At 40.7% G+C, this 22,324-nt stretch overlaps 1 protein-coding gene across 2 annotated transcripts in view; it reads right to left on the bottom strand.

Annotated features, from left to right (window-relative positions):
• LOC122811177 overlaps positions 1 to 22,324 on the bottom strand; it is a 3,180,768-nt gene that overhangs the window by 2,698,253 nt on the left and 460,191 nt on the right. For both annotated transcript variants that reach the window (XM_044082849.1, XM_044082848.1), the window contains exon 4: positions 1,397 to 1,438. In XM_044082849.1, the coding sequence (XP_043938784.1) occupies positions 1,397 to 1,438 (42 nt within the window). The remainder of the gene's footprint in view (positions 1 to 1,396; positions 1,439 to 22,324) is intronic.

The raw sequence follows: 22,324 nt of genomic DNA, 5'->3' as shown, positions 1-22,324 counted from the left end.
CAGACTTCAGCCCATCACAGATCACACACCTAGACACAACCACATTCGCGCACTTCAGGTACATATATGGACAATTTTGAAGATTAATGGTTCAACTGAATGTATACTTTTGGGATACGGGAAGAAAACAGAGAACCTGCATAAAATTCAAGTGCACAGAGGAAGGACTAGCTGACTATCCATAGAAAGGAAGGTTATAACTGAAGAACTCAGCATAGTTGTCTCATCAATCAACTGACCAAGAAGCAACTTATCTGCTATTATCTAACACAAAAGATATTTTTTGATGGGCTTTTGGTTGGAATGAATCTGTAGTAGTAATCACCATCCTGGAAGGAGCAAGAAAAATCATATAAGAGCAATCCAGATAGCCAAGTCATACAGTACTGACATCCCAATACTAGCCTGGCTTCTCAAGTCACCATCAAGACAATGTTTTCTGGAAGTGTACATCACAGATCAAGTGGTTGCAGTGTCAACACCAATAATGTAGATGATTTCTTTTTAATAATCTTTCTGGCTGTTTCTGTAGAGTCAGTCAAAAATTAAATGATCAACTTTAGTCTTTATTTTCTACTTCTAGTATGCATTCAGAACCAAATTTTTTCCGTTTCAGACTATCTGCTGAACAATGCCTGCCTTTTCTCTCTGTTGCATAGACTTCCCTCTTTCCCATTCATTCTGTTAAAGTCTTATCTGTCCAATATTTGTAAAAAAATAAATAAATAAAAAAATTAATGTGCAGTGCGGGGGGGGGGGGTATTACAGCTATGTTAGCTTAAAATGCATTTTCCATACATTGTCTTCACAACATGGGACATGTACTGTCATGTGAGCTGCCATAATGAGCTAAATGTATTTTCAAAATAAAACAAGGAAGACATACACTTCATAATAAACTCACATACTCCAATATGCAAATCAATAAAATTGTGATATAACAGAAACTAAGGGGCACTGTGATTACTAGCATAACCCAATTCTGTTATTATAAATTGCTACTTTGGGCACACACTGACTTTCTGGCTCAAAAGTGTGTTGAGCTCAAGTCAAGAGTGGCTATAGTGGCTCAGGATAATTTATTTGACTTAAATCCAACTGGAAGGTTGTTTTGACAGTTAAATGTTACTCAATAGCATTATTCACAAATGGTGAATTGCTACAAATGATCCGAGCATTTCCTAAAGATCTTCTGCTCTGCAGGGGTTTCCTAGTATACCCATTATCTTTCAAAGCTTTGAAAAGTATTTTTCACTTAATGGCCAAGCCAGTATTTCTTATTACTTTAAAGGAAGTGTATACAGCATATAAATGAAGTGTGTTTCAGTAATTGTACTCTAATTTATCATTTAGAGGTGTAAATGTATTAAAAACAAAAAAGTTTTTTTTAGCTTACCAGTCTGCCTTGTGTTCACCTCTACTGTTCTTATTAATGTCCCTGAAAATAAATATTTGAGAAAAATCAGCATTTCTTTTAAGATGCTTGAAAAAAAAGCAAATAAATCAATTTTACTGTTATCAGTTAACCATCTATTTTTCTTAACACAATATGCATTTATTCAGACAAGTACGAATATACTTGTACCAGCAGACTAAAACCTTTTTAGCAAGAACCCTTTTCTAACTGACACAGAGAAGTTTTTTTAGTATATATTTAAAGCAACTTTAACAGTATATAAGCAATAAGGACAGGAGGTAATGTGAGTATTATGGAAGGAGGAGGAAGCATGAGTTCCAGTCAGTCCACATAATTATACTTACACCTACTTTAAGTGTATTCTTACCACCAGTTTTTACACAGGTAAAGAATACATAAAATATATTTTCCAGGACTATTTTACAAATGCTTTAAAGAAGAAAATCAGAATAAACAACTTATGTTTATAAGAACATTTAGGAGATCTGGGTAAGTGACCCACAGGTGCGCATAGTGTCATTTTATTGGAATTCTACTGAACTCAAATTATTGTCATTTTGCTTTTCGGTCATTCTAGAACAAAATGGATGCCTGGAGGTTAATGCCTAGACTGATGCTGGAGAGATGGTTAAATGAAAGGATAACGAATACAGTAAAAGAAATAGCAGTACATATCTCCTAATGTTCTCACTAATTATATCCTGTTCTTTCTGCTGAGTCTCTGACCATAAGAGCAGCAATATGAGACACTCAGCAAAAATATGTTTGCTTGTGCCTACACCAAGAGGTCAAACCTCCAGCATGAAGAGAAGATACATAGGTAGCTACTAACCGCTCTCTTCAGTGTCATAAAGGTCCACTGTAATATTGTCCATGCTAAGACTCTCAGGATCAAGGAGGATATGAACTAAATGGGGCCTACAAGCAACATCACCTTAACACAGCCTCTTGGGCCTTCTCAGTTTGCTTCCAAAAAATCTGAGAATAAATATAGCAGTTCTTAAGAAGTCCATGCTACCCCAAATGGAACAAATCTCTACTTACATATGATTGTACCTTTACACATCCAGTCATACATGCAAATCAAATTACTACAGCCCTCATTTTCCTTCTTATGGAGGAGGTTACTCCATTGTATAGTAGGCAGTCCTCTATTGAGATGTTAAATTTACTTCTAAGTTCCCAAAACAATATAATGCCACCCTTTGTCTGAACCAGTTTCATCTAGAACCTAAGTTCCAATATATTTCACAAACTAAGACCACCCTTTCCCCTCATTTTTAATTTAGCATGCCTCTGGGATTTAAAAAAAACATTCAACTGAAGACAGGGTCACTTACACAGAAAAACATTTCATCCTGAACACAGTATACCATAACAACGATCTGAGACCCTTGACTACTGTGAGGCAAAACAACCAATTTCCTATTTCTAAATCCAGTTGTCAACAGGCATTATGAATAGCTAAAAGTCTCCCAGACCAATACTATACCATATATATCTTCCAGTTTGCAGTACAATTAGGAGAAAGCTATACAGGAAAGAACATTAAGATTTTGCACTAATAAAAAAAAAACGATATTACTTGTAATTTTAGCCCTCCATCAGAGTACCCTTTAATCATGGTACTAAATTGTGACTTTAGCTTCAGGAGCCTAGAAAATGACAACACATTGTTTTAGGCACCTCACGACCACTGTCTACTAGGATAAGTCATATTTGATATAAGAAGATATAACACCTTGCATAATAAATTTAGCTTAAGACACATCACTCTTTGGTTTAGGTTAAGCCATATATTTGTCTAATGCGGAACATGCCCCTATATTAATGTTTACCTAGTTGACTTCTGGTAATTCACCTAATTTCTGCAGAGAACCAAGGTCCTAGATATCTGAATCCCTTCTATTCCTAAATGAAATTAAATTTCTGCTTTACCATAACTGCTTGAGTATAAGAGGGACTTGGACTTAGTGTTGTTCATCTTAAAACCTGACATTGTACAGAAAACGGACAACAGTCTCCCCAGTGGGTACAGTATGCTATCTGGATCAGTAACTGTTAGTAAACTACCAAAATAAAAAAAATACAACAAAACAAGCCTCATTTAGACCATTATAGAAATTAGGTACCTCACATCTCTAAGTAAGAAACACAATGGATCCTGTGGCTGCATAGTGAATATGACATTAATGGGAAAAGACAATACTTCTGCCTCATCTTACCAAAAGTACAGTTGTGTAAGCTGAACTTGCCATAACAAAAGATATTCAAATTATAACTGTTGCAGTGGCCTTAGTTATATGGCTTACATTCTGCCAAGGATATAACAGCTGGCCAGCTTCCAAAGCTTCAGAGAACCTTCCATGCACCCAAACTGTCAAGCAGCTCGAGGTAGGCTGACTAAAAGTCAAGCTTGGGTGTGAAGTCCTAGAAAGCTTTCCTACCACTAGACAGAGGGAAGCTGAGCCCTGAAAGGGCAAAGCTAGGAACAACAAAAAGTATATGCCCACACCCTGGCATAAAAAACAGACCAAAAACAAGGGGGATGGATGGAGGGAGGGAGTGGCTACTTAAGCAGGGATCATTTGAACATATACTGTTATTGTAAGTACAGCTTACATGCCTGCCTGTACCATGTTTATCATATTAATCACTGTTGCTGTACCCTTAACTATATGGGTAGATTAACTTAGCTAACTACATTTGGGAGGTTGTAGGAGAAGAGTCCAGGAGCCCCTGGAGAATGGTCCTAGAAAATGTTCAAATGGACTTAGACAAGGAATTAAACTTAAATTAGCAGCTTCTAGAATACTTCTAGAAGCCAACCCGTTCCAAAAGCTACAGATGAAGTTAAGGCACTAGTAGAGTGGGCCTTGCCCCCGTCTGGAATAGTTTTGTTATGGTGAGTAAAGTAAAAGCTAACAACCTTTTACAACCATTTGGAAAAAGACTGTTTTGACACAAGTTGCCCATTCTTCTTCCCTTCACAAAGAATGAACAATTGATCTGAATATCTAAAACATTTAATTCTGTCAAGCTAGCACTTGACTGTGGACACCCAGGTAGCCTCTCTCTCTCATTTTCAGGTTCAGTAAAGAAACCGGGGAGATGGATAATTTGCCTTAAAGTAAACCTTTACACATAAAAGGATTAGTTCTCACAGAAACTCTATCCTTATGGAAATGAGATAGGATTAGCTCACCATAAAAGCTTGCAACTCAGATATCCTGCTTGCTGAGGTCAGAGCAATCAGTAAAACTGTCTTCCCCATTAAGAACCTCAAGTCAGATTAGCTAGTTCAAATGGAGCAAGTGCGAGTTTCTCTAACACAAAATTAAGATCCCAATAAAGGGCCTCTGGTTTTCTTCGAGACTTCTTATACAAAACTTTTGACATAAGACTGCACTGAATGTGGAGGATTCATGGGCAGACATACTGAAATGGCAAATAAATGAAGCTTGATAGAGGAATAAGAAAGATCGTAAGACAGTAACTCACACGAATATTGTAAAACCAGAGAACATCTAGCCCTGACTGGCACCAAATAGAAAACCTTTGTTAATATATGATTTTCTAGTGGCAGGCTTTCTTGTCTCCATTAGTACCTGCTGCTCGTCCTCAGTAAAAAGGTGCCTAAAAGGAATTAAACCCTATCATCCAGGTTGTCAACTGAAGATGCTTGTTGTCAGGGTGTATCAAACAACTCCATCTGCAGGATCTTGCCAGTTGATTGCTCAGAGAGGAGGCAAAGTGGTCTATTTGAGGAACTCTCTTCACAGATGGATCAAGTCTTGGAAGACTCCCTGATCTAGTTGCCATTTGTAAGGGTCTGCCCTGGTCCTGCTCAGCTTGAATGTCATACAGTTTTGCTCTGACAGAATGTAGGATGCCTGCAGAGTGAGATTGTGCTGAGAAAGCTATATCCCAAGCTAACAATGCTAGTCTGCAAAAGAGGTATGGACCTGGTTCTCCCTTGCTTGATAATATACCACACGACTGTGGTATTGTCTGTAACCACTTGAAGAGGTCCCTGAAGACCAAATATCATTCAGAATTGAGTGTTTAGATCAGGACAAGCATTTCCTTGATATTTACATGCTAGCATCTGTCCCTGGTGTCCCACACCCCCTGCACTTTTACCCTCCTGAAACTGTTCTCCAAGCCATGTGCAAAATGTCTGTGGTGACTGACTGCTTTGAAGCAAGGAGGAAGAGGAGGAGACTTGGATTTAAGAATATCTGCTGTCTCCACCAGCAGATGCCCCTTCTGACAAACTCCAACACTGGTATTTGAAACAATAAAGGGTGTTGATGCTGGGACCAAAGAGATTTCAGATACCACTGTATCCTTCTCATGTAGTGTCATGCCAGGGATATCATGAGAGTCATAAATGTCATGGGACCCAAAATTCTGAGATACTTCCTCACAGTGACCAAAGTTTGAGGGGAAAACCTTAGAAATAGATATAAATAAAGATCTATTTTTTTCCTGTGGAAGAAAATCTCTTTGAACTGGGGTCTCTAGATGACATCCCAGGAATACAATCCTGTTTGAGGGAGTAAAGAAAGTCCTTGGAATGTTCTTGGTATCCCAGCTTGTGTAAACGATCTCTCACCAAAGACAGGGATTCACAACACTTAGAAAAAGACTCTGGAAAGATAAGCAAGTTGTCTAAATACAGAAAATGTGGATACCCTACAGCCTGCAAGAGTAATCACTGGAGACAAACATTTTGTAAACACTTTTGGTGCAGTGAATAGTCCAAATGTTAAGAGAGAGAACTCATAATGTAATCTAGACACACAAAACCCTAAGAAATGTATGAAGTCTAGATTAGTAGAGATGTTATGATAAGCATCTATTAAGTTTAGTGTTACCAGGAAACTTGAAAAAGGAAGAAGTGGTAACAGGTTGTGAAGTGACATTGTTTTGAATTTGGGTACTAGCAAAAACAGGTTTAGGAAAGAAAGCTCTAGAACTGGTCTCCAAGCATTTTCATTCTTTGGCACTAGGAAGATTCTTGAATACAAAGTCTTCCCCACCTGGGAAAAAAGAACTGGCTCTATCACTTCTTGGGACAGCATGTGATGAAGAGCAGGTGGCTGAGAAATGATCCCCTGGAAAGAATGAATGTCCTCCCTTTCTGGAAGAAAAAAAGTGGCCGGGGGGGGGGGGGGGTCACAAGGTCTCTTGAATAGTCATTCAGACTTGTTGGACTGTCATTAGTTTGCAAGGTTTGAGACTTTTTTTAGGAACCCCTTGCCATTTCTTAAATATCTGTTTATCTGAATTTTGTTGCTTATTCATTTTTTTTTTTTTTTTTTTTTGCCAAAACTGGATAAGCAGATAATCTCATTCTTAACATTATCTAGAAGTTTCTGAAAATACAGCCATGCAAACATCCTAAAAAAAAGTACCAGTGACCACAGCCAATAGAGTAATACATACACACTACAAATAATGAGCAGTTATATGTGCATTAGAAGAAACAAAGTTATTTAAAGCAGACTTTTCCTCACAAGAAGATACAGCAGATCAAACATTCCTCATACCTTCACAATATCTCATAACAAACTTTAACCTAGGAGTCTGACAATTCAAAATTCTGAAAATCAAAGTTAGAGAAGTATGCACTTTTTCCCATACCTGCCAATAATTTTTCCATCCTTATCAAAAAAGTAGGACTGGAAATCATTAGAGAATCCCTTGGAAAACTTGGAAAAGGATAGCTAACAAATCTTAAAAATTCCCTGTATCACCTTACCACTTTCATCACACTTTTTAATCACCTCTACAGCAGAGGAAACTAAATCTCTTTCAAAAGGAGAATTTAAATCTCATTTTTAACATCTGGGAGGTTCTGAGAGCATAGCTATGCAAGCCTCCTCAAAAGAGTATCAGTGGCCATAGCCCTTGAAGAAGTATCAACAGAGTCACATGCATGCTGTGTACAATGAGTACTAAGTTGAATAACAGAAGAAATAAAATTATTTAAAACAGATTTTTCTTCACAAGAAGAAACTGCAGATAAAACATTACTCATACTTACACAATTAGTCAGAAAAAGAAGTTGTGTCTTACCATAATGTTCCATCTGTGTTGTTCATCTTCTTTCATTCATCACCGATGGGTTTGGTTCCGAGCCCTCGGAACCGAGTCAGCCTTTTTACCAAGCTCGTGCCAGCCAAAAATCTTTCGAGCTAAGTATTTACCCAGAATGCCCTTCTCCCTGTTACCACAGATCGAGTTTGCTATAGAAAAAAAAGTAAAGCCGAGGCCACTTCTGCAGAAATACCCTAGGCACCACTTAGACCCAAAGCCTCCCCCAGGAGCTTTTGGAGGGGGGAAGGAGGATGGGAAGTGATGAATGAAAGAAGATGAACAACACAGATGGAACATTATGGTAAGACATAACTTCTTTATTTGATGTTGTTCATCTTCTTTCTATTCATCACTGATGGGACAGAATCCCTAGCTACCTTGAGGTCCATGGAGTGTCCCTTATGGAAGAACATTCCTGAGTACTATTGAGCCGAAGGCAGCTCTCCCTCTGGAGACAAAGCCTAATTTGTAATGATTGATAAAGGTATGAGGCTTAGCCCAAGTAGCTGCTGGGCAGATGTCATCCATGGAAGCCCTGGAATGGAATGCTATAGATGTTGCCATAGATCTAGGGGAGTGAGCTTTAACTTTTGGCATAGGTTCATTATTGAGGGAATAGATGAAACGTATGCAGTCCCTTAGCCATCTTGATTATGTAACCTTGGAAACACCCTCTCCCATTTTAGGCCCAGAAAAGTAGATGAAAAGCTATTCAGATTTATGGATAGGTTTGGTCCTGTCTAGGTAAAATCTCAATTGTCTATGTATGTCTAAGGAGTGAAGGCAATACTCTCCTCTACTGGCAAAATTCATAAAACAACGCTGGTAGATCAATGGTCTGGTTAATGGAAAATTCAGAAACAACTTTGGAAAGAAAGGATGGATTCGTCCAAAGTGATACTCTGTCTTTATGAAAGACCAGATAGGACCTCTTGATACACAAAGCCTGCAGCTCTGAGACTCTTCTGGCAAAGGTAATGGCTACCAGGAACAAGAATTTCCAAGACAAAAACTTTAGATCACACTTCGCAGCAGGTTCAAGGGGTTTTTGAATCAAAGACTGAAGGGCTAGACAGAGGTTCCATGGGCTGTCTGACAAGAGGCCTGATAACAGAGGTCCCCTTGAGGAAAGCTTTGCAAAGGCATAAAGAGATAAGAGGGGTGCCATCTATACTATTGTGGAAATTGGAAATTGCCACTAGATGCACTCATACTGTAGAAGCAGAGGCTCCATTATCAAAAAACTTAGCCAAGTATTGAAGCACTGCAGTAACTGGAGCTGAATATGGGTCTAGCATGTTATCCTTGGATCAGATGGAGAACCTTTTCCATTTATCCAGATATAGTCTTCTGGTGGATGGTTTGTGAGAGGCCAGAATGATGCCTCAAACAGGCAAGGAGAGATTAGCTTGCCTGGTGACTAGTGGAAGTGGAGAAACCAAGCTGTCAGCTTGAGGCTGGACAGATTTGGGTGTCTCAACCCTTGGGGGTGAGTAATCAGATCTGGTAGAGGGTCCAGAATCCACGGCGGGTATACTAGGTGAGAAGGAGGGAAGGGGAACCAAACTTGTTGAGGCCAGAATGGGGCTATGAGGATCACCTTGCATCTCAACTGAAGAGCTTTCTTTAGAAATTGTGGGATGAGAGGAATGGGAGGATAATCATAAAGAAGTCCTGTGCACCAATCATGGATCAGAGCATCCCTCGGTGACTCCTCCTCTGAGGTAAGTAGGGCGAAATAGCTGCTGCACTTGGTGTTTGATGGGGAGGCGAAAAGATTGCAGCAAGGCTGGCCCCAGTGGCTGAAGATTACAGACGTTATCTCAGGGTTGAGGGACCACTCATGAGGGATGAGGATGCATCTGCTCAGTTTGTCCGCAATCACGTTGGAGCTCCCCGGGATATGCATTGCTATCAGAAAGCAGTTGGAAGCTATCACCCACTGCCAAATTCTCATGGCTTCTCGACATAGGGGGTAGGACCTGGTTCCTCTTTGCTTATTGATATACCAGACCACTGTCATATTGTCTGATTGAATTGCAATTGTCCCAGAAGGTAGAGCCAAATGGAAGGCCTGCAACACTAACAGCACAGCTTTCAGTTCCAGAACACTGATATGCAGGTGGGCCTCTGAGGTGGACCATGTGCCTTGGACAGTCTTTCCCTGGAAATGCCCCCCCACCCGATCAGGGAAGCATCCGTGATCACAATGGCTGTGGGCTGAGGAGGTTGAAATGGACTACTCCAAAGTTCTACATCTGGCCTCATCCACCAAAGCAGGTCCTGTTTGCAGGAGTTGGTTATTTGAATCTGGTAACTGAGGGGGTGATAGTTTGGGAACCATTGACACAGAAGGAGCCATTGCAGAATCCGCATTGGAATTGATGCTGCCATAGAACCTAGGGTCTGAAGAACTTCCCTTGCAGAGACTGTTGTTTGAGAGAGTATCACCCGGAGTTGAAGCCTCAGTCGATGGAGTCTGTGAATTGGGAGTGATACCAGACAGGACTGAGTATTGAACACTGCTCCAATTAACTCTATTTGCTGTGTAGGGATAAGGTTTGATTTCTCCCAATGTATCGTAATTCCCAACAATTTTGCCAGAGAGAGAGTGTAATCCAGTGCTGTTACTAGAAGATGTTCAGTGGGGGCAGTAAGGAGCCAGTCATCCAAATATGGAAACACCCGGAATCCTTTTAGTCTCATGAGCTCTTACCACTGCCATGCATTTTGTGAACAATCTGGGGGCTGTAGAGAGACTGAACGAGATGGCACAGAATTGATAATGACTGGCTCTTAGCCAGAAGTGAAGCAGACTCCCGGAGCATTTGTCCTGCTTGATGATGTAATATGCATCCCAGAAATCTATAGAGCACATCCAATTGCCTTCTTTCAAAAAGGGAAGAATGGACTGAACCATGACCATCTGGAATTTGGTTTGGGTGACAGACTTGTTTAAGCTGCTGAAATCCAGAATAGGTCTCCAGTCCCCTGTCTTTTTTGGCACCAAAAAGAATTGCAAATAAAATCCGGATCTATGCTGGTCTGGTGGGACAGGTTGGATGACTCTTTGAGACAGCTTTATAATCTCTAAAGTTGCTTCTTCCCTTTGACTGGATGGAACGTTAGGAAGTTTTCTTGGAAATTTTGGCTGACAAGAAAGGGGAATAGTATAACCTCTGGTGATAATGCTCTGCACCCAACAATCGGTGGTGATAGATTGCCAGCCAGCTTGGTGCGGAGAGAAACAATCCCCGACTGCTTCAAGAGGTAAGCAATCGGGCTGCTCCACAGGAGTGCTGATAAGGCTGTCCAGAGAAAGTGTCCCTAGAGCCTTGGTTACGAGGACCCCCTCTGTCTCTATAGGAGCGTCTTCCGTAATTGTTACCCCCCTCTGCCTCTGGGAGTATCATCAATATGTGCGGCATGGAAAGTACCCTTTGGACCAATGCAGGTTCTCCTCGTGAGGGGAAAAAATTTTGTCTGGTCTCCGAGGGATCGCCTCAATGGAATCAAGGTTCTTCCAAGCATGCTGCATGATGAGCTGGACAAGTTCGTCGGCAGGCGGGGTCACCTAAGAGTTAGAAGGCTGGGTGCAAAATGCCTGCAGGAACACGGACTCCTCAGATGAAAGATTGGAGGGCTTCCAGTCACCTCCCTGCTTTAACATTTACAGGATGTCTCCGAAGGAGACATCATCAGGAGGTGACCGTGGGGACCCTTCACCATCATTGTAATCCACATCTTCCATTAAGGACTCCTTGGGTGAGTCCATGTGCTTCCTCTTGCATGTCTTCTTTCAAGGGGGCTCCTCAGTGGGGGTCTCCGAGGAGGACTCAGGAGAGCGAGTACCCAGAACAGGAGTGTCCTGCGGCTTCTCTGCCCGGTGTACCGAGGTGGTGGTCTGTGACAGCTGTAGCTCAGGAGGTGAAAACTGGGGTTCAAATATAAAAGGAGTGCTGCCAGAAGCAAGAGCCCTCTCCTTCATGCTGAAGGCAGGCCCGCCTGAAGAGGGATGGGAGCCCAAAAACCGAGAAAGACAACCTCGGGACCGGGGTCACACCCCACTGCGACGAGCCCACCCCCATGGATGTCCAAAGGAGACATCATCAGGAGGTGACCGTGGGGACATAAAAGGAGTGCTGCCAGAAGCAAGAGCCCTCTCCATCAAGCTGAAGGCAGCCCACCTGAAGAGGGATGGGAGTCCACAAACCGAGAAAGACAACCTCGAGACCGGGGTCACACCCCACTCCGATGAGCCCACCCCCATGGATGGAGCCTCAAGCAGGATCTGCAAGAGCCCTCTCCATCACGCTAAAGGCAGGCCCGCCTGAAGAGGGATGGGAGCCCACAAACCGAGAACGACAACCTTGGGACCGGGGTCAAACCGCACTCTGACGAGCCCACCCCCATGGATGGAGCCTCAAGCAAGATCTGCATGGACATGGCTATCGGCGCCGAGGATGGAACCAAGGAGAGAGGTGGCTCCATACCCCAGGATGATGTGCCCATCCCCCAATCCCCAGATTGAGGAAGGACCGGTTCCAGTGGGATCTGAAGACCAAAGGGACAAACTCAGAGCCAGAGTGAGATGCACTGTAGGTGCCAAGGTGATGGGTTCCAAGAAGGATGTCGGAGCAGGAGGCTTCAGAACCGAGATGGTCAAAAGAGAAGTATAAGTTAGAGTCTATGGATAAGACAACCCAAGTCCTGCAGGTGGATGGGTCTTAGAAAGTGAGGGAATCCCCGTGGCTAACAGCAGCTGGTCTACAAGATGCACCACATCGTGTTCCAAAAGGCTCCTGGTAGATCTAGTGGATACTCTGGACAGGGAGTCAGGACGTTTGGGGAAGGGGCTATATGCCTGTCCCAGAAATGGATCTATGGAAGGGGAGTATCGGGTCCATGGTGCAAGGTCTGCTGCCACTGAAGTCTCTAGTTTTAAGACCGGAAGTAAAGGGGTCAAATTCAGTGAGGTTAGTACATCAGTTGGTGCCAACGTGGCACTTGGAGCCAAAACGGTCAGTTCCAAAATGGAAACTAATGGTGTAGTCAAAGGTGTGCCCTGAGCAGAAATGTCCACAGGTGCTGAAGTCGAAATAGGCACAGTAAGGTCTATGATCAGTGCCGGAGGCAGGACCTGTGCAGAAACAGGTGCCGGTATCGTTTTGAGATGGTCGGAGCAGAAGAAGACAGAGCCGAAGAGGCAGATTTTATGCTCCGAAGATAACTTTGGGACCTTTAATTTCCCAGGCTTGCTCTGATATGGTGAATAAAGAAAAGAGTGGGATCTCTTTTTGTCCTTAAAAGGTGGGGTTGAGACCTTTATAGCAGAAATTGCCTCTGAGAAGGGAGACTTGACTAACCCTTTCAGAATGAGTTTATTTTTGTGCTCATTAAGAGCGCGTTGACTGAAACTCTGACAAATGTCACATGGAGGCTGCACCAAAAGGTGGGGCACTCCCAAACAGTATACACAGTCATCATGAGAATCACTGTTAGGTAACTTGCCCTTACATGAAGTACAATGCTTAAAACCTGAAGTACCCTTCTTATCCGACAGCTGATTGAAAAAAAACACCACAGGCCAACTGTATAATCCAATAATGAAATCAACTCCATTCAAAAAAGTCACAAACATAATAATATACTGGTATGTACAGAAAAGAAGAGATACACCTGAATAAAAGTCAAAGCTAACAGGTTAAATAGAAGAGACACCAACTATGGTATTGAAGAAATACCACAAGGGTAATGGAGGAAAGACCGTACTAACAATGGTACTTGAAAGTTTACTAATGGTAACAACAGGTAGAGAGGAAAAAACAAGGTCAGACAGAAGAAAAGACACTAGAAATACTAATTGCATAATAAAATATGATGACATCCAAAATTAGTCACACAAATATCAAAAAAGTTTCACTTAGCAGAGAGCTCAGCTGAAAAGCAGCTTTACGGCTACGCGGCAAACAAGTTTTGAGGTAACAGGGAGAATGGCATTCTGGGTAGAGACTTAGCTCGAGAGTTTTTTGGCTGGCACGAGCTTGGTAAAAAGGCCAACTCGGTTCCGAGGGCTTGGAACCGAACCCATCAGTGATGAATGGAAAGAAGATAAACAACATCAGATCAAACCTTAACATATGAGCCTGACAATTCAAAATACTGAAAATCAGCATTACAAAATACATGACTTTTATTCCCACTTATCAATAATCTTCCCATCCTTATCAGAAGAGTAGAACAGGGTTTAGCAGCAGAATGATTAACAAATGCTGTAGCAGGTTTGGGAGGAGTGTATAAAACTTAAAAGTCTGAGGAACTTCATACATCCTATCAGCCTTATTAGGTGAGGCCAGCTGACTGTCAGGAAAATTGCAGGTAGACAGACAGACAGACACACAGACACACAGACACACACACACACACACCTGAGAGAACTGGAGGGATGGGTGCAGGTGCTGGAATTTCCTACTGTAGCAGTTCATAGTATTTTCTGAGGAACTGAGAAGCATTCTGTTGATGAAAACACTGACACATTCAGAAGTAGTCACAAAGAATGAGAAACCCCACAGGAAGAATCAGAAACTGATCTCTCCTCTGAGACTGAATCAGAAATCTGAGAATACCCTGCATCTGTTTCTACATTTTCCTGTCCAAATAAAGAATCTTGAATCTCTTCAGGAAAGAAGCTCCCCTTCTTTTTTTTTTTTTTTTTTTTTTTTTACAAGGAGCAAGAACCTGAATTACACCTGAAGCCAGATCCAGTAAACTACTCCTGTCCAGGGAAATTTGAAGAGTAGATATATGCTTAGTTTTCTGTTTCTTTTTGACCGGAAACTTGAGACCAGCAGTGTTATTAATGGCAGCAGCTACCCCAGGGATGTGCATGACATTCAGACAAAACAGGGAAGTCTTCCCTGTTCCCTCTCCCATAACTGACAAGAGGGGCTCTCCTTTGCCTACTGAAGGGACCCCACCAACCACAGAGGACATAGCTAACCCCTGGTCCATAGTGGCTAAAGACACAACAACAAAAAGATCCGGGATAAAGGTTAAGTAGTCTGAGGTATAAACTAACAGCCACAGCAGTGACTTATCTGAGACAGAGGCAAATTGATAGCCTCCTGTGATAGCAAAGGCTGTTTGCTTAACATTTTTTTTTTCTTTTTTGAGACTGGAAGAAAGACCAGTTGTGGGACCAACAGATTGTTCTATGTTCAAGCTGAAAGTGGTGTCTCTTTCCCAGGGGAAAACAAGTAGCAAATGCCAGTAAAAACAAAAGGCATTAAAAGTCAATTCCTTCAAAGTCAAATACAGTAAAAAGCACTTTTAAAACACTTTGACAACCCCAAAAATACAATAAACACAATTTCTCTACAGAAAAAAACATTTTAATTACTTTAAATAACTGATACAAAAAAAAGAGAGCTTCTGTTTAAAAGTACAATACAATCTTATGACAATCCTTTAAAACACAAGCCCCTAGATTTAAAATAACTTTCCTTAAGAGGCAAGTATTAATAAACAAAAAATATAGAATGGAAGTTTTTTCTCCAATTGAAGGTTACATGGCCAGCAAAGAAACAGCACAAGTCAACCGTCGATCCTCAAAACCCTCAGAGGAGCATGTTCTTCAGCTGTAGTAAAGCTCTGAAGGGCTTGGCATCCAAATTTGTATTTTAGTTACCTCAACTCAAACTGCCAGACATTTTTGGCATGTGAAAGGTGCCCTCAAGCTTTGAAAGCTGGGTGACTGTTATATCCTTGGCAGGATACAATCCATATAGTTAAAGCTACTGCAGCAGTGATCAGTAGGATAAACATCTTCAAGTGAGCCTGATGAGCTGGTTCAAATTCTGCAAGAATTAAGTTTTTCTACAAAAAGTTAAGCTCACACAATGGAGCAGCCTGTCTTCCAGGAGGCTTCTTGTGCAACAACACTTTTAAAAGCATAGTGAAAAAGTCATAAGAGACTACATTGAAACAGGGGGATCTATGGGCAGACATGCTAAAACGGTCAACAAATGAACCTTCTTAGAAGAGTAAGACAACCCATAGGATAGTAACTCATACAAACTCTGTAAAACAAGAGAACTGTTTGTTTTGTTGGTTCTAAAGAGAAAACTTTTAACATTTGTTTATATATCATTTTGTAGCAGTAGGCTTTCTTGCCTCCATTAACACCTGCTTCAGATTCTCAGAAAATAAGTGCCTAAAAAGTATTAATCCATATCAGTCAGACAGTCAGATGAAGTTGCTTGGGGTCAGAATGCATCAGACATGTCTGATCTTGTGTAAGTAAATCTGTGAGGAAGCTTGTGGTAACTGTTCCTGGCCAATTCCAAAAAAAACGAAGAAAGTACAGTTGTTTAAGTAAACCTACCATAACAGATGATGCTCAAATGATCACTGCTGCAGTAGCCTGTGCTACATGGTTTATATCCTGTATAAGTTATAACAGTTGGCCAGCTTCCAAAGCTTCAGGGCACATTCCACAGGTCCAAACAGTTAGTCAGCTTGAGCTCAGCTGACAAAAAAGACATACTTGGGTGCTAAGCCCTCTGAGCTTTCATCCCAACTGAGAGAGGGAGGCGCCACACCCTAGCATAAAAACACACTAAAAGCAAGGGGGGTGGGATGGAGAAGTTACTGTAGCAGTGACCACTCAAACATCTACCATTATGGTAAGTTTAATTACATAACTGTTCAATATTCTTCACATTGATCACTGCCTCAATAGACTAAGCAATATAGTAAATTTCCATAGCTTAGAACAACTGGTAGATGGAAGGAGAGGTGATCATGCGCCTCTGCAGAATGGTCCTACCAAAAGCCTGACCTAGTCCTGGAGAAGGAATTTAGTTTGTAGTGCTTTGTAAAACCAGAGCATTTCTAGAGTCCAATCCTTCCCAAAAAAACATAGATGAAGCCAATGCCCTGACAGAATATGCCTTGACCTTGCCTGGAATAGTTTTGTTGTAGAGTGAATAACAAAAGGTAATACCCGAGCCAACCATTTAGAAATGGTCTGCTTTGGCAAAGTTTTCCCCTTTTTATCTTCATAAGAAATGAAAAAAACTGATCAGGAGTTCAGTAAAGTTTTCCTCTATCAAGACAGCACCCACGTTTTCTGTGTATATCCAGTTAGGATGTGTTACGTAGGCAGACAGCTCTCAAAGTATGAGGGATCCTTTCTCCCTCATTTTGAGGTTCAGGAAAGAACATAAGGAGATGGACAGTCTGGCTTAAAGTAAACACAGATATCACTTTTAGCATAAAGGAAGGATTAGTTCAAAAAGAAACCCTGTTTCTGTGGAAAATGAGAACTAATCCTCATAACAGCTTGCAACTCTAGATAATCTTTTAGCATAGGTCACTGCAACCAGTAAAACTGTTTTCCATGTTAAGAACCTCAAGTCAGATCCCAAGATCCCAAGGAGGAGCCACCAGTTTTCTTGGAGGTCTTTTATGCAATACCCCTTTAAAAAATGCTTTAAGATGGGAATGCCTTGAAAGAGGGGGATCCATGGGCAACAATGCTGACATGGACAACAAATGGACTGTGAGAGGGTAATAAGACAAGTCACAGGAAAGTAACTCACATAAATATTGTAAAAACAATAGAAACACTAGCCCTCTACTGATGCTGGTTATGTTGTTGGCACCAACTAAAAAGGTTTTTCATTTGCTAATATAGGATTTTCTAGTAGCAGCCTTTCTTGTCTCAATTAATACTTGCTGTACATCCTTAGTAAACAGGTACATAACTGGTGTTAATACCCTATCATCGGGGCAATCAGTTGAAGTTGTTTAGGGTCAGGATGTATCAAACACCCTTGCTCTTGTATGAGTAGATGCAGTCCGTGAGGAATCTTGTGGTAATAGTTCTTGGCCAGTCCAAAAGAAGGGAAAACCACTGCTGCCTGGGCCAGAAAGGAGTCACCACAGTGATTGTAGGAGAGTCCTTCTAAATCTTCAGAAGTATCCTGAGTAGTAGTGAAAAAGGTAGAAAAGCATAGAGGAATATTCTTGCCCAAGGAAAAGAAAAGGCATCTGTTTTCCTGGCCTTCTTGCATAGAGTTCTGGAGTAGGACCTTACAAGTTGATTGTTCAGAGAGGAGGTAAAGCAGTCTATTTCAGGAACTCCCCACAGATGGAGCAAATCTTAGAAGACTGTGATCTAGTTTCCATTTTTGAGGGTCTATCCTGGCTCTGGTCACCTTGTCTGCCACACAGTTTTGTTAAGATGGAAGTCAGGATGTTTGTAGAGTTACAATGTGTTTGTGAAGCTATATCCCTAACACAGCTAATTTGCAAATGGGGTGTAACCTGGTTCCCCTTTGCTTGTTGATGTACCACACAACTGTGGTACTGTCTATAACCACTTTAAGAGGTCCCATGGACCAACAATGTTTCAGAGAGTTGAGTGCCTTGATCAGGGCAAGCATCTCCTTGATGTATATGTGCCTGCATTTTTCCTTGGTGTCCCTCACCTCCTGCACTTTAATCCCTCTTGAAATTGCTCCTCAATTAAAGACGGAGATATCTGTGGTGGCTGACTGATTTGAAGCAGGGGGCAGAAGGGGAGACATGGATTTAAAGATATCTGTTGTCTCTGTCAAAAGATTTCTCTTCTGACAAACCCCAGCACTGGGATTTGAAAAAAAATAAAGGCTGTTTATGCGGGACCAAAGAGATTTCAGTTGTCACTATATCTTTCTCATGTGGAGTCTTGCCAGGGGTATCATGAGAATCATAAATGCCATAGGTTATATCCAAAGGTATTGTGCCCAGGTTCAGGGATGTAATTGTTCCACTGTACTTGGCACTCATTAGGCCAGTCATTGAGTATAATGCCCTCTCAGTATCTAGGTATCCAGACTCTTGTCACAACTGCAATGACCACAACAATTTCTCACTGAAAAATAAGGGTGTATATTACGTTACTGAACTTTTAAAAGTTCGAACGTCATATGGTCGAAGCCATATGATCGAACTTTTAAAAGTTCGAAAAGCTAAAAAAAAAAAAATAAACAGAAAAATCCTACCTGACCATTTTAAGCATGGGGCCAAACCCCCCTTCACCCCCTTCTCTTTAACTATACCAACTCCAAGATTGCACTACAGTGCAGGAAAGGGAAATCTTCCCATTCCACACTGTACGGAGATCTCCATTGAAACGTTCAAACTTTTAAAAGTTCGATCATATGATGTCGACCATATGAGGTTCGAACTCGATCATATGATGTCAACCATATGACGTTCGAACTTTTAAAAGTTTGATAATGTAATATATACCCAAAAAATAAAGGGTCTAAATCACAGAAACTAAGCAAACCATCTCAAAGCCTTGTCCCTTTTCTCAGTATCATAAAGGCTACTGAGAGACAACTTCTGCCTCAGAGAGCTTTACCAGACCCTAATCTGTTAAATAAATCCAGTGGTATCATAAACCCCCACTCAAGAGATCTCAACTTGATTTGCAGAATAAATAGAACATGTTGGAAGGATAGGTATGCATCACAAAGAATATCCCTTCTATGGAACCATCTTCCACTACATATAAAGCAAAGTACTTCTCTTAGAATATTAAAATATAAATTGGATGAATGGATGAGTAACCTGCAAATTCATCCCTGGTTTGCCAGCTCTGTCCATCATGGATAGGGGTGATATGTAAATGTACCAACATATCATTGTTTGGCCTTTAGTAAGATTACTCACAAGCAAAATATAAGGGCTAGAAGCTACCATGGGAATGCAAAATTTGGCTACTTAAGATAGCATAGTAAGTACCTATGAAACTATGAACTCAAAGTATATAAAATAAAACAAAAAAACAAGTTCCCATTCTGTCTAGCAGAAGATTACTTCTACTTGTCTAGCTACCCAATAACCTTTTCATAACTTGCTTCTGTGGCATGACAGTGATTGGTTGCTTAGCCTTTAGTTCAGTAACTATTTTACTTAATTACCTTTTTATTCCCTTTTCCTCTATCACTTTCTGTTTCTTTATATAAGATAGTTTTAATAGTTTAGCTAATCAATAGCCTTATCACTTTGTTTGAGAGCATATAATACTGATTCGTCCTTGCTACATTCATGGTGCAATTTTTAAACATCATTGTCTGTTGTTGGACTTACATTCATTTTCACCTTTGGATGTTCGTCTAGTTATGAGTCAATCTAAATGTATTTCTTTATTGGAAATATGGGTAATTCATCTGGAGTCAGTGTTATGATCTCAAGTTATTAGACATCTGTTACTTGGCTGTTGTTATTCTATTTTCCGGGCTGGCCATAAGATGCATGTTAAGGTGCTGACATAATGCAGTCTAGTTTGCTGCTTATGAGTCTTGTTTTTCCCAAAGTCTCTGACATTGTAGGGTACTTACTCTAGAAGACTGAACTTCTTCTGATGTCTATGATTACCTTTTGAAAGTGTAGCTATCAGTAGAGATTCCTTTATAATTTTGGTGGTACATTTTGTCATTTGAAACCAGAGTAACAATTTTGGAACCAGTTATTTTAGTATGATGAAACAGATGCATTTAATCTAATTTTATAACATTTTTATGCAGAATTTGCCTGTATTTTACTAAATCATGTTCCTTGTCCACCCTTCTCCCAGTGCACTCCAAGTTGTTTTCTCTTCAATTTCTTCTGCTGCTTTGCATATTTTTTCTCCCTTCTTAATAAACCAACTCTTATCCATCAATCTCCTAGTTTCTGCTACCTCTACTTTCTTCCATATCACTTATCATGCTCTATTTTCTCCATAAGCATATCTTTTAGATAGTCACTCCATAGCTAATGTATCCAGTGCCATTTGTTCCCCAGACCTCTCCCTGCTCACTGTCATCTAGCTCTTATCCCAACTTCATTTATGCATTGTCCAGTAAACATCTGGACAATACACTACCCAACCCACCCAATACACATCTCAAAGGATTTACTTTCCCACCAAAACTGTATATATTCTTCTTGTTTGCCTGCTTTGACTTATTGAAAAAAGTCACTTGTACTGACCTCCATATACTGCTCTCCATGTATCCAACAGCTCACAATTTTGCACACCGTCCTTCATTGCTCTTTGAATCTTAATATTAAACTTCTACCTAACAAATAACCTTTTTTGCATTCTAGCCTGATTAACATATTAATGTTTCTCCTATTCAGCACATTCTCCCACTGTTCTGCCGCCCAATTCTTTAGCTCCTTAAAGAAATACTCAAAAACCTCATGGTTCTCAATTTCTGGGTAGTAATATAACCCCCATTCCTTCCATCCCAAGCTCCAGTAGAGTTGATTGCTGCTCACACCCAATCCTCCACTACATCCTGCCCATATGCAATTCCTGCTGAAAATTACCATTCCTTTTTTCACACATAGCCTTTCAACCAGACAAAAAAAAGTTATGTACTTACCATAAGGTTCCATCTGTGCTGTCCATTTTTATTCTTCCTCAACTATTGGGTTCAGAATAAATTCTATCCTTGGATCTGACTCGGCTGTTATTATAGATCATAGTAACCTAAAAGCTCTTGAGCTCCTCCCTACTCACAATGCACCAACCCCTAACATACCTAAGATTTTATTTGCTATATGACATAAAATAAAAAATATTGATATAATATCCATGACAGAAGAGGCCATTATCTGGAGCTCAAATTAAGGCACAGTGGTGCCCTTATGAAGTGTCATTCTTCCAGAAGTCTACCATGACAAAGGATGGGGGTTGGTGGGTAAGAGTTTAGGAAAAATGAGAATGGACAACACAGATGGAACATTATGGCAAGCACATAACTTTTTTATCTGATGTTGTCAATTTTTATTCATTCCTCAACTACTGGGGAGCACAGACTCCAGCTACCTGAAATCCTGGGTGGACTCTAAGGAAGGATACTCCTGAGCACAGTTGAACCACATGTTGCTCTTCCCTTCGAGATCAGATCCAGTTTATGAGTAATAAAGATTTGAGGATTACCCCCAGTTGCAGCTGCTCATATATCGTCTGTGGAATGCCTAGATAAAAATACTGATGAAGTTGCCATGGATCTAGTTGAGTGGTTTCTTAAAGATTTTGGTAATGAGATAGCCAAGTTATTGTAGACAAAAGATACACAGTTGGCAAGCTATCTTGCCAGAGTTACGTTTGTGACAGATTTACCAATTTTAAATTCTGCAAAGGAAATAATGATTTTTTTCAGATTTTCTAACTTCTTTTGTTCTATGTAAGTAGAAACCCAATTGCCTATGAACATCTAACAAATGTAACATGTACACTCCTTTGTTTTCAAATTTTGGGAAGAAAACAGACTGTTTAATGTTGGAGTCTAACACTACCTTAGGAAGGAAAGAAGGGTTGATTCATAATGTAACTCTATGAAAAATCAAGTTGGGAGGTTTAGAGGACAATGGTTGAAGCCCAGAAATTCTTATAGCTGAGGTCATGGCCATTAGAACGATTGTTTCCTGGGTCAGGAATTTAAGATCACATTTTGCTGCTGGTTCAAATGGGAAAGTGGTTAGAGCCTGTAGTACAAAATTCAAGTCACATGGAGGAGTAGGAACTTTGTAAGGTGGTCTCAACAGAAGAATGCCTCTTAAGAAGGCTTTACAAAGTTTTGATGAAGCAAGGGAAGAATTCTCAAATCCGATATAGAAGTCAGAGATTGCTGCTAAGTGAACTTCAATGGTTGAGGAGTTACCTCCATGTTTGAAAACTGTTGCTAAAAACTCAAGGACACTTTGTACAGGGGCTGAAAAGAGGCCAATATGTTTCTTATTGGCTCAAATAAC

The sequence above is a fragment of the Protopterus annectens genome, chromosome 9.part0, assembly GCF_019279795.1.
Source record: "Protopterus annectens isolate FY-2018-M chromosome 9.part0, PAN1.0, whole genome shotgun sequence".
NCBI classification, from domain to species: domain Eukaryota; kingdom Metazoa; phylum Chordata; order Ceratodontiformes; family Protopteridae; genus Protopterus; species Protopterus annectens.
This window is presented reverse-complemented; position numbering and strand designations above follow the sequence as displayed.